The sequence below is a fragment of the Procambarus clarkii genome, chromosome 5 (genome assembly GCF_040958095.1).
Source record: "Procambarus clarkii isolate CNS0578487 chromosome 5, FALCON_Pclarkii_2.0, whole genome shotgun sequence".
Lineage (NCBI taxonomy): Eukaryota > Metazoa > Arthropoda > Malacostraca > Decapoda > Cambaridae > Procambarus > Procambarus clarkii.
This window is the reverse complement of record NC_091154.1, coordinates 56,711,474-56,730,076: the sequence shown is the minus strand read 5'-3', so window position 1 is coordinate 56,730,076 and position 18,603 is coordinate 56,711,474. Positions and strand designations below refer to the sequence as shown.

At 45.3% G+C, this 18,603-nt stretch overlaps 1 protein-coding gene across 5 annotated transcripts in view; it reads right to left on the bottom strand.

The window, feature by feature from the left end:
* The window catches only part of LOC123752204 (serine/threonine-protein phosphatase 6 regulatory ankyrin repeat subunit C-like), a 726,197-nt gene that overhangs the window by 13,797 nt on the left and 693,797 nt on the right, over positions 1 to 18,603 (bottom strand). For all 5 annotated transcript variants that reach the window (XM_069302518.1, XM_069302504.1, XM_069302511.1 and 2 more), the window contains exon 6: positions 13,142 to 13,432. In XM_069302518.1, coding sequence (XP_069158619.1) covers positions 13,142 to 13,432 — 291 coding nt within the window. The remainder of the gene's footprint in view (positions 1 to 13,141; positions 13,433 to 18,603) is intronic.

Here is an 18,603-nt window from a genome sequence, read left to right as displayed (position 1 = left end):
GGAGTGGAGAATGGTGGGGAGGAATAGAGGATAGGGAAGTGGAGAATGAGGGGACGGGGAAGGGGGGGGGTAATGGTTTGGGAGGACGAGGGGATGGGGGAGTGGGAGACAGTGGGGAGGACGAGGGGACTGCACAGTGGGGAATTGTTAGGAGGACGAGGGAATGGTGGAGTAGGGGGGGATTGTGAGGATGACAATGGGACGGAGGAGGGGTGAATGGTGAGGAGGAAGATGAGGGGACGGGGGAGTGGGTAATGGTTGGGAGGACGAGGGGACAGAAGAGTGAGGAAAGGTTGGGAAGACAGGGAAAAGGTAAGGAGGACTGGGAGAGAGGGGAAGGTTGCTGTGGCACAGAAGCACATGTGTTGCTCAGCCACAGCAACGCGTGGCTGGGTACAGCTATATTATATATATGTATATGTAAATGTATATATACTTAGTATTACCAATCTACAACATTCAATACACAATTTAGCCCTCTATACCACACACACTTTCCCCCAAACAACATGAAGACTAGGTTAACCACCTGCCAAAGCTGGTGCACTTTGTACACGTTCATGGGGGTGGAGTTTGTGGTTACTCACACGGCCCACGTCGCCACCATAACTTAGGCCACACGCACTTTAACCCTTACAATGTAGCCCGCGCGTGCCATCTGCCAGATGGTGCACAACTGCTGGTGCACCTGTTACACCAGCTGGCAGCTGGTGCACAACAGCTGGTGCACCTGTTACACCAGCTGGCAGATGGTGCACAACTGCTGGTGCACCTGTTACACCAGCTGGCAGATGGTGCACAACTGCTGGTGCACCTGTTACACCAGCTGGCAGATGGTGCACAACTGCTGGTGCACCTGTTACACCAGCTGGCAGATGGTGCACAACTGCTGGTGCACCTGTTACACCAGCTGGCAGATGGTGCACAACTGCTGGTGCACCTGTAACACCAGCTGGCAGATGGTGCACAACTGCTGGTGCACCTGTTACACCAGCTGGCAGATGGTGCACAACTGCTGGTGCACCTGTTACACCAGCTGGCAGATGGTGCAAAACTGCTGGTGCACCTGTTACACCAACTGGCAGATGGTGCACAACTGCTGGTGCACCTGTTACACCAGCTGGCAGATGGTGCACACGGTTTACGTCGTAAATTTCACTACTGGTGGACACAATACCAATTTGTGTATAGTAGACATGATACCAACAGGTGTATGGTGAACATTATACCAACAGGTGTATGGTGGACACTATACCAACAGGTGTATGGTGGACACTATACCAACTGGTGTATCGTGGACACTATACCAACTGGTGTATCGTGGACACTATACCAACAGGTGTATGGTGAACATTATACCAACAGGTGTATGGTGGACACTATACCAACAGGTGTATGGTGGACACTATACCAACTGGTGTATCGTGGACACTATACCAACTGGTGTATGGTGGACACTATACCAACTGGTGTATCGTGGACACTATACCAACTGGTGTATGGTGGACACTATACCAACTGGTGTATGGTGGGCACTATACCAACAGGTGTATGGTGGACACTATACCAACAGGTGTATGGTGGACACTATACCAACTGGTGTATGTAGGACACTATACCAAATGGTGTATGGTGGTCACTATACCAACTGGTGTACGGTGGTCACTATACCAAATGGTGTATGCTGGTCACTATATCAACTGGTGTATGATGGTCACTATACCAACTGGTATATGGTGGACACTATACCAACTGGTATATGGTGGACACTATACCAACTGGTGTATGGTGGACACTATACCAACTGGTATATGTTGGACACTATACCAACTGGTGTATGGTGGACACTATACCAACTGGTATATGGTGGACACTATACCAACTGGTGTATGGTGGACACTATACCAACTGGTGTATGGTGGACACCATACCAACTGGTATATGTTGGACACTATACAAACTGGTGTATGGTGGACACTATAGCAACTGGTGTAAGGCAGACACTATACCAACTGGTGTATGGTGGACACTATACCAACTGGTGTACCGTGGACATTATACCAACTGATGTATGGTGGACACTATACCAACTGGTATATGGTGGACACTATACCAACTGGTGTATGGTGGGCACTATACCAACAGGTGTATGGTGGACACTATACCAACTGGTGTATGGTGGGCACTATACCAACAGGTGTATGGTGGACACTATACCAACAGGTGTATGGTGGACACTATACCAACTGGTGTATGGAGGACACTATACCAAATGATGTATGGTGGTCACTATACCAACTGGTGTACGGTGGTCACTATACCAAATGGTGTATGCTGGTCACTATATCAACTGGTGTATGATGGTCACTATACCAACTGGTGTATGGTGGTCACTATACCAACTGGTGTATGGTGGACACTATACCTACTGGTGTATGGTGGACACTATACCAACTGGTATATGGTGGACACTATACCAACTGGTATATGGTGGACACTATACCAACTGGTATATGGTGGACACTATACCAACAGGTGTATGGTGGACACTATACCAACTGGTATATGTTGGACACTATACCAACTGGTTTATGGTGGACACTATATCAATTGGTATATGTTGGACACTATACCAATTGGTGTATGGTGGTCACTATACCAACTGGTGTATGGTGGACACTATACCAACTGGTGTATGGTGGACACTATACCAATTGGTATATGTTGGACACTATACCAATTGGTGTATGGTGGTCACTATACCAACTGGTGTATGGTGGACACTATATCAACTGGTATATGGTGGACACTATACCAACTGGTGTATGGTGGACACTATACCAACTGGTGTATTTTGGACATTATACCAACTGATGTATGGTGGACACTATACCAACTGGTATATGGTGGACACTATACCAACTGGTGTATCGTGGACATTATATCAACTGGTGTATCGTGGACACTATACCAACTGGTGTAAGGCAGACACTATACCAACTGGTGTATGGAGGACACTATACCAACTGGTGTATGGTGGACACTATACCAACTGGTGTATCGTAGACACTATACCAACTGGTGTATGGTGGACACTATACCAACTGGTGTATGGAGGACACTATACCAACTGGTGTATGGAGGACACTATACCAACTGGTGTAAGGCAGGAACTATACCAACTGGTGTATGGTGGTCACTATACCAACTGGTGTATTGTGGACACTATACCAACTGTTGTATAGTGGAAACTATACCAACTGGTGTATGGAGGACACTATACCAATTGGTGTATGGAGGACACTGTACCAACTGGTGTATGGTGGTCACTATACCAACTGGTGTATGGTGGACACTATACCAACTGGTGCATGGTCGACACCATACCAACTGGTGTATGGTGGACACTATACCAACTGGTATATGGTGGACACTATACCAACTGGTGTATCGTGGACACTATACCAACTGGTGTATGGTGGACACTATACCAACTGGTGTATGGAGGACACTATACCAACTGGTGTATGGAGGACACTATACCAACTGGTGTAAGGCAGACACTATACCAACTGGTGTATGGTGGTCACTATACCACCTGGTGTATGGTGGACACTATACCAACTGGTATATGGTGGTCACTATACCAACTGGTGTATCGTGGACACTATACCAACTGGTGTATAGTGGAAACTATACCAACTGGTGTATAGAGGACACTATACCAATTGGTGTATGGAGGACACTGTACCAACTGGTGTATGGTGGACACTATACCAACTGGTGTATGGTGGACACTATACCACCTGGTGTATGGTGGACACTATACCAACTGGTATATGGTGGACACTATACCAACTGGTTTATGGTGGTCACTATACCAACTGGTATATGGTGGACACTATACCAACTGGTTTATGGTGGTCACTATACCAACTGGTGTATGGTGGAGGCTGTACCAAATGGTGTATGGTGGACACTATACCAACTGGTGTATGGTGGTCACTATACCAACTGGTATATGGTGGACACTATACCAACTGGTTTATGGTGGTCACTATACCAACTGGTGTATGGTGGACACTATACCAACTGGTGTATGGTGGACACTATACCAACTGGTGTATGGTGGACACTATAGCAACTGGTGTATGGTGGACACTATAGCAACTGGTGTATGGTTGACACTATAGCAACTGGTGTATGGTGGACACTATACCAACTGGTGTATGGTGGACACTATACCAACTGGTGAATGGTGGACACTATACCAACAGGTGTATGGTGGACACTATACCAACTGGTGTATCGTGGACACTATACCAACTGGTGTATGGTGGACACTATACCAACTGGTGTATCGTGGACACTATACCAACTGGTGTATGGTGGACACTATACCAACTGGTGTATGGTGGGCACTATACCAACAGGTGTATGGTGGACACTATACCAACAGGTGTATGGTGGACACTATACCAACTGGTGTATGTAGGACACTATACCAAATGGTGTATGGTGGTCACTATACCAACTGGTGTACGGTGGTCACTATACCAAATGGTGTATGCTGGTCACTATATCAACTGGTGTATGATGGTCACTATACCAACTGGTATATGGTGGACACTATACCAACTGGTATATGGTGGACACTATACCAACTGGTGTATGGTGGACACTATACCAACTGGTGTATGGTGGACACCATACCAACTGGTATATGTTGGACACTATACAAACTGGTGTATGGTGGACACTATAGCAACTGGTGTAAGGCAGACACTATACCAACTGGTGTATGGTGGACACTATACCAACTGGTGTACCGTGGACATTATACCAACTGATGTATGGTGGACACTATACCAACTGGCATATGGTGGACACTATACCAACTGGTGTATGGTGGGCACTATACCAACAGGTGTATGGTGGACACTATACCAACTGGTGTATGGTGGGCACTATACCAACAGGTGTATGGTGGACACTATACCAACAGGTGTATGGTGGACACTATACCAACTGGTGTATGGAGGACACTATACCAAATGATGTATGGTGGTCACTATACCAACTGGTGTACGGTGGTCACTATACCAAATGGTGTATGCTGGTCACTATATCAACTGGTGTATGATGGTCACTATACCAACTGGTGTATGGTGGTCACTATACCAACTGGTGTATGGTGGACACTATACCTACTGGTGTATGGTGGACACTATACCAACTGGTATATGGTGGACACTATACCAACTGGTATATGGTGGACACTATACCAACTGGTATATGGTGGACACTATACCAACAGGTGTATGGTGGACACTATACCAACTGGTATATGTTGGACACTATACCAACTGGTTTATGGTGGACACTATATCAATTGGTATATGTTGGACACTATACCAATTGGTGTATGGTGGTCACTATACCAACTGGTGTATGGTGGACACTATACCAACTGGTGTATGGTGGACACTATACCAATTGGTATATGTTGGACACTATACCAATTGGTGTATGGTGGTCACTATACCAACTGGTGTATGGTGGACACTATATCAACTGGTATATGGTGGACACTATACCAACTGGTGTATGGTGGACACTATACCAACTGGTGTATTTTGGACATTATACCAACTGATGTATGGTGGACACTATACCAACTGGTATATGGTGGACACTATACCAACTGGTGTATAGTGGACATTATATCAACTGGTGTATCGTGGACACTATACCAACTGGTGTAAGGCAGACACTATACCAACTGGTGTATGGAGGACACTATACCAACTGGTGTATGGTGGACACTATACCAACTGGTGTATCGTAGACACTATACCAACTGGTGTATGGTGGACACTATACCAACTGGTGTATGGAGGACACTATACCAACTGGTGTATGGAGGACACTATGTCGGAAAATCCGACACCATTTAATAATCATACAGATAATAACTGTATTACCAACAAGTTACCCATAGAAAACGTAACTTGTAGTGGAATTACCGTCTAAAGAAAACGGGATATCATCACCACATACCATTATAAATTGACCAGCTATTCTGCTGGGAATTATTCTTAAATACATTAGTCTTTGGACTTTACCATCATAAAAACATCTTATATAAATTAACTTAATTATCAATATTAAAGTAGAGTAAATGTGACCCTTCTATCACTTTCTGAAATCTGGACAAAGTAGGCCAGGCGAGAGGGGAAGGAGGGCAGCCATTGTTGTTTATACGAGACCAGAGGCTCACACGGGAGCAAATTCGGCTCCTGTTAATTTTACTTGGACGTAGTGTTATGGATACCAAAGGTGTACCATCTGTCAACACGCTGTCAACAAATCAAGTTAAGTCTATCCGAAACCCGTTTATCATTCATTTATGGCCATTAATGTCAGGATATAGGGTGACCCGGTTAGATTACATGGAAGCCTCAAACTAAAGGTAATTAAGCCAGGTCTTCATGTTCCATGTACTGTTTTCTCTGATATACTTGTCATATATAGGTATCTGGCTTCACAGCTAGCGCACTTTTGACAGGTCAAGACGAGGATGCAAGATTTTGTGCACCAGTTACTGGGTGATGGAAGCTGCCTCAAAGAGGATAATTTGGTGTCTACACCCTAGTTATACCTGGTGGACTAACCTGCTGTACTATAAGATAAGGAACCTCATCAATGTATGTAGTTACTGTAGTTTGATTGGCTGCATACATATAAATATAAACCCCCCTAATGTGTAGAGGATCGATTTGTGAGATTATGAGATTATTGCAGAAATACAGTCCACTTATCATTATACAAATTGCTATCGAAGTATATAAATTAACGTAAATATAAATTCATATAAATTAAATAAATATAAATCTCACAGGTCGGTTCCCACATTATTTGGTCATCTTCGAACCGGATGACGGATTATTTGATCCTTTGAACCCACATTTGGTCATCTTAGTACCGGATGAACCAGTTAACCAAACCAGTGGATTCATTAAATATCTAGTGCAGTGTTATTTAAACAAAGCCAGCCAGTCATAGACAGCGGCGTTGCCTCGTGGGAGCTCAGGAGCCTCCCTCAGCCCAGTTCAGCTTCGTCAGCGGTTTCATGCACACCCACAGATATTTGGTGGCGTGTTATTTCGTGAAATGACAGCGCTAATATAGAATCCAGCCAAATTAGTGACTGTGTCTTCGCGAGATTGTTCACGGATTTCGTGGTGTTACATTTCACGAGAGATTATCTACGAATTTTGTGGACTTTATTTCGCGAGGTCACTAATAATATTTAATACTTCTAGATAATATTAGAAGTTTCATAGAGGCTAATTAAGAGGCTATTATCAATAATTGTGTATATTATTTCTCCAAAATAGAGAATTATTTCATATATATTGCACTAGTGATCACAGTATAATATTTACTAATTGCCAACCCACAACAGGGTAGGATATTAACCATTGACTAGTTGAACTATTATCGTTCATCCTAGTCCCATTATTACCATAGTCAGTTGTACTATATTGATCAACCTAACACCATTAATGAATGGTCCAGACCCTATTTTGGGTGTAATTTTTATCAACTCGAGTTGAGTTGTATATATAATAATTTACTTATGATCATTACACCTTTGAGTGATTAATTAGTGTCTCTACCATCCTAGGGTGATATAGAAGAGCTAACCTAAAGGTACTTCCAGTGACACTGGTTTATCACTCAAATCATTAGTGTGTATGATTGTATATATATATAATGTGTATTAATTTTAAGTGCTAACCTCTAGTAGAGGTAGGATTATTGCCTAGTGAGTGCAGAATTTTACCCTAGGCTACCATTAGTACTTGCTCACAATTTATGAGCCAGTGGTGCTCAATTAACAAGTCACCATGACTAATCCACAGAAAGCAAAGCGTGCTTTAATATCAAGCAAACGCCAACTAACAAGAGATCTCAACCAATATGAACAGTTGTTATATGAGCCTGTAATTAATTATCATCGGTTGAAAATACCACTGTTACAGATTCAAACCCAATTGCATATATTGAAAGCAAATAGGAAATCTTACCAAAATCAAGTCCACGATGACGTAGTAGTTGAAGATGTGGAACCATTCCTGTCTGACCTAGCACAATATGAAGAAGAAACTCAAGGCAGGTTGGAACATTTACACAGGATAATTGAATCAGAACAAATAGCAAGTACATCAAATAAAGTAGATAATGTTATGGATGATCTGGATCTTTTTGAGAATAAATGTAAAGCCAGATTAGATCCATTAATCAACAAGGATAAAGCTTCACCCACTACAGCTTCACCCAATAATATACCACCAGAAATTAAGCAGTTTTCAGACAATTTATCCACAGTCTCTGTGGTTTCTGAAAACCCAATACCTGAGGCTACTAAGTTAACATGCCTCCAAACTAGAGGTGAAGCTGAACCAGTAGTAGAAAATGTAAATGAAAATAGCAACAGCACTAATTTCCCAGTCCAGCCTCCTAGGAATAATGCTGGCAATGAGAAAACTGTCATACATCTAGTACTACAATTGCTGGATTTACCTCAACCTGATCAGACTGCTGACTCATTACAATCCTTCAGCATGGAGTTTGAGTCACTACTAAGAATATTCAGTCTTAAGGTTGATATAACTACTAGTGAATGGATGACCAAAGTAGTCCTTCAACGAAAATTGTCCAGCGATATACTAGATGAATTATATGCACATCAACATAACACCATCCTGACAGTACAGGACATCACTGAAGGTTTACATTCCATCATAAACAAACGACGAGCAAATGAGGAAGTTAAAGCCTCTTGCAAGCCTTCAGAAATAGAAAATAATAGTCAATTAAAGGGTAAAACAACCACCCCAAATAAACATCAACCAATTACTCAAACATCAAGTTGCAGAAAATCTGACAATGCAGCAGCATCCTCCAAGCCTACTGTTACTAGTTCACCCAAACCGGTAACTTCCAAACGTGCAGTAGGCTGGGGGACATGTATGTTCTGCAAAAAGAAACATTCAACATACCGTTGTGCTAATTATCCAACCAGAGACACTCGTATTGAGCGACTCCAGGAATTAGGGAGATGTTCGAGGTGTCTCAAGTCACACAACATAGACTATTGTGATACCCAATTCAACACCTGCAACAGGTGTAGAAGAGGTAGGCACCATGCAGCACTGTGCAAATATACGAAATTAACGTATTCAAGACCCAAGGTGGAAGATAGCATTCCCACCACAGTACAGTACTGCAAGGTGCAACCAACAAAGAGTGTCCAATCGGCAAAGTCTAAAGGTAATACGACTTTGCCTACTGCCCAAATTACCATCCTGAATAAGAGGGCCAAGGTCTATACCCGTGGGTTGTTTGACCAAGGATCCCAAAGAACATATATCACTAAAAAGCTGGCAGATGAACTACAATTAAGGCCTGTAGCCCAGATGTCATTCAACATCTCAGGGTTTGTAACAGATGCAGGACCTCAAGTCTACCAGGTGGTACAACCATCAGTACGTTTAGGCAGGTACATCTGTCGAGTACAAGCCATTGTGGTGGACAAAATACCAGTAGACCTACAAGTTCAAGGTCTGAGAGCAACAGCCAAATTCCTGAGAAATAGAGGAATAAAATTGGCAGATAATATTAAGTCTGATCACCTCACTGACTTCGGTCTCCTTGTAGGGACAGACTATTGTCATCGATTCATCGGTAGCCCTACTAAATATCAGGGTATAACCATGTTAAACTCTGCAGGAGGTAAATTACTCTCAGGCCCAGTATCAAGCCTGAGGAGACCTATGCCTGCAGATAAACAATACCAGTAGAAACCTAAATTTGTCAGCTGATTATATTTCTCCAGTAGCATTATACTAAGGAGATTACAGCTGACTATACCAACAGAGGTTGATGTTAGTATCATCATTTAAAGCTGGAGATGAGTTCATGAGGCCTCAGTGGCAAATCAGTGAACAGTAGCCTAAAACAGCTACAAGTCACTGCGACCAATGTCACTGAACCCACTGCAGTCTCAGAACCATACTTTACTTTAATGATGAGCTATTCAATCCTCTGAATCAATTAATTAAATTAAACCCCAATAAATATGATGACTGATTTGATACATTTATTATTTAATCAAGATGTATTCCATGGGCCTCAGTGTTTATATATCAGTGACCAGTTACCTGAAGAAACTTCAAGTTATATCTAATGTCACTGATCTCACTGCAGTCCCTGAATCATACTTGACTGTAGTACTTGATCACATCCAGTCTTCTGGGTTAAATAATATGTAATAAGGCTTGAATATTAGCCTTTCAAGAGTTGACAGGGAAATGAAATCGCATTAGACTTCTAACCCCTGCAACTCTAGTACGGGACATCCGTCCTGTACGAACAGACACACAAATGTGTGATTACTAACTACTAACATCAAATTAATCTAATAATTCGAAGGAGGAGTATCGGTGTTCGTCTGTTCTAAATAGGACTTCGACCCGTGAGCAGCCCCCTGGGGAATTATGTCGGAAAATCCGACACCATTTAATAATCATACAGATAATAACTGTATTACCAACAAGTTACCCATAGAAAACGTAACTTGTAGTGGAATTACCGTCTAAAGAAAACGGGATATCATCACCACATACCATTATAAATTGACCAGCTATTCTGCTGGGAATTATTCTTAAATACATTAGTCTTTGGACTTTACCATCATAAAAACATCTTATATAAATTAACTTAATTATCAATATTAAAGTAGAGTAAATGTGACCCTTCTATCACTTTCTGAAATCTGGACAAAGTAGGCCAGGCGAGAGGGGAAGGAGGGCAGCCATTGTTGTTTATACGAGACCAGAGGCTCACACGGGAGCAAATTCGGCTCCTGTTAATTTTACTTGGACGTAGTGTTATGGATACCAAAGGTGTACCATCTGTCAACACGCTGTCAACAAATCAAGTTAAGTCTATCCGAAACCCGTTTATCATTCATTTATGGCCATTAATGTCAGGATATAGGGTGACCCGGTTAGATTACATGGAAGCCTCAAACTAAAGGTAATTAAGCCAGGTCTTCATGTTCCATGTACTGTTTTCTCTGATATACTTGTCATATATAGGTATCTGGCTTCACAGCTAGCGCACTTTTGACAGGTCAAGACGAGGATGCAAGATTTTGTGCACCAGTTACTGGGTGATGGAAGCTGCCTCAAAGAGGATAATTTGGTGTCTACACCCTAGTTATACCTGGTGGACTAACCTGCTGTACTATAAGATAAGGAACCTCATCAATGTATGTAGTTACTGTAGTTTGATTGGCTGCATACATATAAATATAAACCCCCCTAATGTGTAGAGGATCGATTTGTGAGATTATGAGATTATTGCAGAAATACAGTCCACTTATCATTATACAAATTGCTATCGAAGTATATAAATTAACGTAAATATAAATTCATATAAATTAAATAAATATAAATCTCACAGGTCGGTTCCCACACACTATACCAACTGGTGTAAGGCAGGAACTATACCAACTGGTGTATGGTGGTCACTATACCAACTGGTGTATTGTGGACACTATACCAACTGTTGTATAGTGGAAACTATACCAACTGGTGTATGGAGGACACTATACCAATTGGTGTATGGAGGACACTGTACCAACTGGTGTATGGTGGTCACTATACCAACTGGTGTATGGTGGACACTATACCAACTGGTGCATGGTCGACACCATACCAACTGGTGTATGGTGGACACTATACCAACTGGTATATGGTGGACACTATACCAACTGGTGTATCGTGGACACTATACCAACTGGTGTATGGTGGACACTATACCAATTGGTGTATGGAGGACACTATACCAACTGGTGTATGGAGGACACTATACCAACTGGTGTAAGGCAGACACTATACCAACTGGTGTATGGTGGTCACTATACCACCTGGTGTATGGTGGACACTATACCAACTGGTATATGGTGGTCACTATACCAACTGGTGTATCGTGGACACTATACCAACTGGTGTATAGTGGAAACTATACCAACTGGTGTATAGAGGACACTATACCAATTGGTGTATGGAGGACACTGTACCAACTGGTGTATGGTGGACACTATACCAACTGGTGTATGGTGGACACTATACCACCTGGTGTATGGTGGACACTATACCAACTGGTATATGGTGGACACTATACCAACTGGTTTATGGTGGTCACTATACCAACTGGTATATGGTGGACACTATACCAACTGGTTTATGGTGGTCACTATACCAACTGGTGTATGGTGGAGGCTGTACCAAATGGTGTATGGTGGACACTATACCAACTGGTGTATGGTGGTCACTATACCAACTGGTATATGGTGGACACTATACCAACTGGTTTATGGTGGTCACTATACCAACTGGTGTATGGTGGACACTATACCAACTGGTGTATGGTGGACACTATACCAACTGGTGTATGGTGGACACTATAGCAACTGGTGTATGGTGGACACTATAGCAACTGGTGTATGGTTGACACTATAGCAACTGGTGTATGGTGGACACTATACCAACTGGTGTATGGTGGACACTATACCAACTGGTGAATGGTGGACACTATGCCAACTGGTGTATGGTGGACACTATACCAACTGGTGTATGGTGGACACTATACCAACTGGTGTATGGTGGACACTATACCAACTGGTGTATGGTGGTCACTATACCAACTGGTATATGGTGGAAACTATACCAACTGGTTTATGGTGGTCACTATACCAACTGGTGTATGTTGGAGACTGTACCAAATGGTGTATGGTGGACACTATACCAACTGGTGTATGGTGGACACTATAGCAACTGGTGTATGGTGGACACTATAGCAACTGGTGTATGGTGGACACTATACCAACTGGTGTATGGTGGACACTATACCAACTGGTGTATGGTGGACACTATACCAACTGGTGTATGGTGGACACTATGCCAACTGGTGTATGGTGGACACTATACCAACTGGTGTATGGTGGACACTATACCAACTGGTGTATGGTGGGCACTATAGCAACTGGTGTATGATGGACACTCACCCGCGTGATGGTGACCTGAAGACGGGGAGTGACGTCGGGGGAGCACCAGGCTAGTGTCAGCAGGTTGAGGCCGTGGGAGGTGGTGGTGAGCGGTGCTCCAGCTGCCAGCAGGAGGGTGGTGATCCTGCACCGGTTACTGGTGACGGCCAGACACAGCGGGGAGACGCTCCAGCATCCCAGGGGCTCCAGGGACGCTCCTGACCACAACAGCTGACCTGCCTGCTGGGTGTCGTCACACAGGCTGATCACACCCAGCAGCTGCTCGTACATCTCTCCTGGTCCACCCTCAACCTGCACAATGTCACAGTCTTAGACAAATGTCGCTCTTCTTGTTCATGGTGAATCATCACAAGTTTGTAGGTGAGTAAACCTTTAATGTTTCGCTTATGTACTGGATGAATGAGAACTTAATCAGGTTGAAAGCCGTCCCTTAATAGTTATTTTCTCGGAAAAAATTCTTGAACATTGATGGAGGGATTTAACTCTACACTAATGTTGTATATTTCGTATACGTTGAGCCAGAACTAAGTTAACAACCTCTCGTGACGTATGCATGCTGCTTATTCCTCGGTTCTGTTTAACGAATATTGTATTGTACTCCACTCTAGAGTGGAGTACTGCTGCACAATGACAGCCAGTTTCAAAGCTGGAGAAATTGCTGACCTGGAGAGCGTGCAGAGACCCTTTACTGCTAGAATCCACTCAGTAAAACATCTAAACTATTGGGACCGACTAAAGAACCTAAAACTGTACTCCCTTGAGCGCAGGCGGGAGAGGTACATAATAATTTACACGTGGAAAATATTAGAGGGGCTGGTCCCAAACCTGCACACAGAAATAACATCACATGAGACCAGAAGACATGGCAGGATGTGCAGAATACCCATGTTGAAAAGCAAAGGTGCAACAGGTACTCTGAGAGAGAACTCTATCAACATCAGAGGCCCGAGACTGTTCAACACGCTTCCACTACACATAAGGGGCATAACTGGCCGACCCCTCACAGTGTTCAAAAGAGAACTGGATAAGCACCTCCAAAGGATACCTGATCAACCAGGCTGTGACTCATACGTCAGGCTGCGAGCAGCCGCGGCCAACAGCCTGGTTGAACAGTCCGGCAACCAGGAGGCCTGGTCGACGACCGGGCCGCGGGGACGCTAAGCCCCGGAAGCACCTCAAGGTAACCTCAAGGTAAGGTTGTAGGGGGACGGGCTCTTATGTCGTGTGGACACGAGCTTGTTCCTACTTGTATCAGAGTACGAGTACTAATACCCGACCTTACTAAAGAGTAATATAAATATAGAGTCTGCCCTTCAGTAGTTCTTATAGTCATTGTTTAACCAGACTCACCTGGACAGGATCACACGCTCTTCTCCCTGTCAGGGGCCAGTCAGTGTTAAGACACTAGGTCAAGGGGACATGTTAATGTCTAACTGTACAGTGGGTACAATTAGTGGGTACATCATAGCCTTAAAGTTAGACGTACACAAAAATATATGTATATTGAACATGGCTCTGATAGTATCAACCGAGAACTTTACCAAGGATTATTAGACCCACTAAATTTGGACTTATATAACACACAGATATACCCTAATACTCATAATATTAATACTGAAATATAATATACATGAGGAGTATTCTTAAATGGAAAATATTCCACTGTTATATCAGTTACACTTGCAATTACCAATTGTGGATAAAAACAATATTCTCAGGTCACGTGATACTCAACCTCTCCTCTTAAAAATAACGTCGTGTTTGGCCGTTTATCCGTATGTCCGAAAGTGGACGTAATTTTAAAATGAGAAAATAATGAAAATAATTTTTTTAACAACAGTAAGTTAAGGATCTTCTGGTAGGTTAGGTGGGCAGGAAATTCTCATAAAGTTTCAAAACGTTAATTGAAAGTTTCCTCTCCTAACCTTTCCAAGTAGGTCGGACGACTCAAACAGAAAACGGGACTGTACGTCACTGTTGTGAATCGATTTCATTTCAAATTAAGTCCACTTTTGGCCTTAGCGCGCATAAGAGCAAAAAGCGACAATATTTCTAAGAGGACGGATTGGATACAGAATGATACTCACACAACCTTACACCATATACACAAAAGATGGAGAAGTACTAGCAATTGCCAGCCGCCACTGGAACATGAAGATATGTGGGAAATTCCTACATCATTCATAAATTGTAATAAATGTTGGTTTGTATCAGTTTAAGTATGAATAAAATGTTTTAGTTAGTCATGAAAGAGATGACGAAAATGACAACTTTGTTCCAGAATGAGAAAATAATTAATTAATATCTGGATTAATATATCCTGAGACGTCTACATCTCGATCTCTAAACGTGTCTAGCTAATTTAATATAAAAATCACCAGTCTCAGGACTAGGAATAGTATCAAACTAATCCTTTAAATATATTACACATTAAATTGCTTAATGAAATTAAACAAAACCCTCCTCCCAGTTCTCGATATAAAGCGCATCATGAGGTGACGCGCGCGGAGGAAGAGACGCCATTCGTGCACTAACACAGGAGAGTGAATCAACTTGGTGTGGTATTGGTGTCGACAAACCGAGCCTCCCACATCGGTCACTAACTCTACCCGCAAGTACTAGACCGCAGCGTGACCTACAAGCAGTCACTACTTGTTGCAACGACTTGACAAAATTGAGGAAAGTGCAAAATTTGTTTTTTTTCTATTAGTATAGATTTATCAACCAATTATTTCAGTGTCAAGGATTAATCGTTGCGATGCCAGATAAAACCATCCACAAAGGTAAGAATCTATTATTATTATACTTTATACTCATGTATTACAGTTGTATTATATCTGTTGTTGGTAAATGTTAGGATGTAACACTTCCACAGGTAAATTATGATCACATGAAGATGCTACACCACGGCGGGACTACGAGGCCGCTATTATTACTGGTATAGTACGGCCTGTACACGAGGCTGGTGGGTCTGGTACGGCCTGTACACGTGGCTGGTGGGTCTGGTACGGTCTGTACACGTGCTGGTGGGTCTGGTACGGCCTGTACACGTGGCTGGTGGCTCTGGTACGGCCTGTACACGTGGCTGGTGGGTCTGGTACGGCCTGCACACGTGGCTGGTGGGTCTGGTACGGCCTGTACACGTGGCTGGTGGGTCTGGTACGGCCTGTACACGTGGCTGGTGGGTCTGGTGCAGACTGTACACGTGGCTGGTGGGTCTGGTACGGCCTGTACACGTGGCTGGTGGGTCTGGTACAGACTGTACACGTGGCTGGTGGGTCTGGTACGGCCTGTACACGTGGCTGACGGGTCTGGTACGGACTGAACACTTGGCTGGTGGGTCTGATACAGACTGTACACGTGGCTGGGGGGTCTGGTACGGCCTGTACACGTGGCTGGTGGGTCTGGTACAGACTGTACACGTGGCTGGTGGGTCTGGTACGGCCTGTACACGTGGCTGGTGGGTCTGGTACAGACTGTACACGTGGCTGGTGGGTCTGGTACGGCCTGTACACGTGGCTGGTGGGTCTGGTACGGCCTGTACACGTGGCTGGTGGGTCTGGTACGGCCTGTACACGTGGCTGGTGGGTCTGGTACGGACTGTACACGTGGCTGGTGGGTCTAGTACGGCCTGTACACGTGGCTGGTGGGTCTGGTACGGCCTGTACACGTGGCTGGTGGGTCTGGTACGGCCTGTACACGTGGCTGGTGGGTCTGGTACGGCCTGTACACGTGGCTGGTGGGTCTCGTACAGCCTGTACATGTGGCTGACGGGTCTGGTACAGACTGTACACGTGGCTGGTGGGTCTGGTACGGACTGAAGACGTGGCTGGTGGGTCTGGTACGGCCTGTACACGTGGCTGGTGGGTCTGGTATGGACTGAAAACGTGGCTGGTGGGTCTGGTACGGACTGAACACGTGGCTGGTGGGTCTGGTACGGCCTGTACACGTGGCTGACGGGTCTGGTACGGACTGAACACGTGGCTGACGGGTCTGGTACGGACTGAACACGTGGCTGGTGGGTCTGGTACGGACTGAACACGTGGCTGACGGGTCTGGTACGGACTGAACACGTGGCTGGTGGGTCTGGTACGGACTGAACACGTGGCTGACGGGTCTGGTACGGACTGAACACGTGGCTGGTGGGTCTGGTACGGACTGAACACATGGCTGACGGGTCTGGTACGGACTGAACACGTGGCTGGTGGGTCTGGTACGGACTGTACACGTGGCTGGTGGGTCTGGTACGGCCTGTACACGTGGCTGGTGGGTCTGGTACGGCCTGTACACGTGGCTGGTGGGTCTGGTACGGCCTGTACACGTGGCTGGTGGGTCTGGTACGGCCTATACACGTGGCTGGTGGGTCTGGTACGGCCTGTACACGTGGCTGACGGGTCTGGTATGGACTGTACACGTGGCTGGTGGGTCTGGTACGGCCTGTACACGTGGCTGGTGGGTCTGGTACGGCCTGTACACGTGGCTGGTGGGTCTGGTACGGCCTGTACACGTGGCTGGTGGGTCTGGTACGGCCTGTACACGTGGCTGACGGGTCTGGTACGGACTGAACACGTGGCTGGTGGGTCTGGTACAGACTGTACACGTGGCTGGTGGGTCTGGTACGGCCTGTACACGTGGCTGGTGGGTCTGGTACAGACTGTACACGTGGCTGGTGGGTCTGGTACGGCCTGTACACGTGGCTGGTGGGTCTGGTACAGACTGTACACGTGGCTGGTGGGTCTGGTACGGCCTGTACACGTGGCTGACGGGTCTGGTACGGACTGAACACGAGGCTGGTGGGTCTGGTACAGACTGTACACGTGGCTGGTGGGTCTGGTACGGCCTGTACACGTGGCTGGTGGGTCGTGTACAGACTGTACACGTGGCTGGTGGGTCTGGTACGGCCTGTACACGTGGCTGGTGGGTCTGGTACAGACTGTACACGTGGCTGGTGGGTCTGGTACGGCCTGTACACGTGGCTGGTGGGTCTGGTACGGCCTGTACACGTGGCTGGTGGGTCTGGTACGGCCGGTACACGTGGCTGGTGGGTCTGGTACGGACTGTACACGTGGCTGGTGGGTCTGGTACGGCCTGTACACGTAGCTGGTGGGTCTGGTACGGCCTGTACACGTGGCTGGTGGGTCTGGTACGGCCTGTACACGTGGCTGGTGGGTCTGGTACGGCCTGTACACGTGGCTGGTGGGTCTGGTACGGCCTGTACACGTGGCTGGTGGGTCTGGTACGGCCTATACACGTGGCTGGTGGGTCTGGTACGGCCTGTACACGTGGCTGACGGGTCTGGTACGGACTGTACACGTGGCTGGTGGGTCTGGTACGGCCTGTACACGTGGCTGGTGGGTCTGGTACGGCCTGTACACGTGGCTGACGGGTCTGGTACGGACTGAACACGTGGCTGGTGGGTCTGGTACAGACTGTACACGTGGCTGGTGGGTCTGGTACGGCCT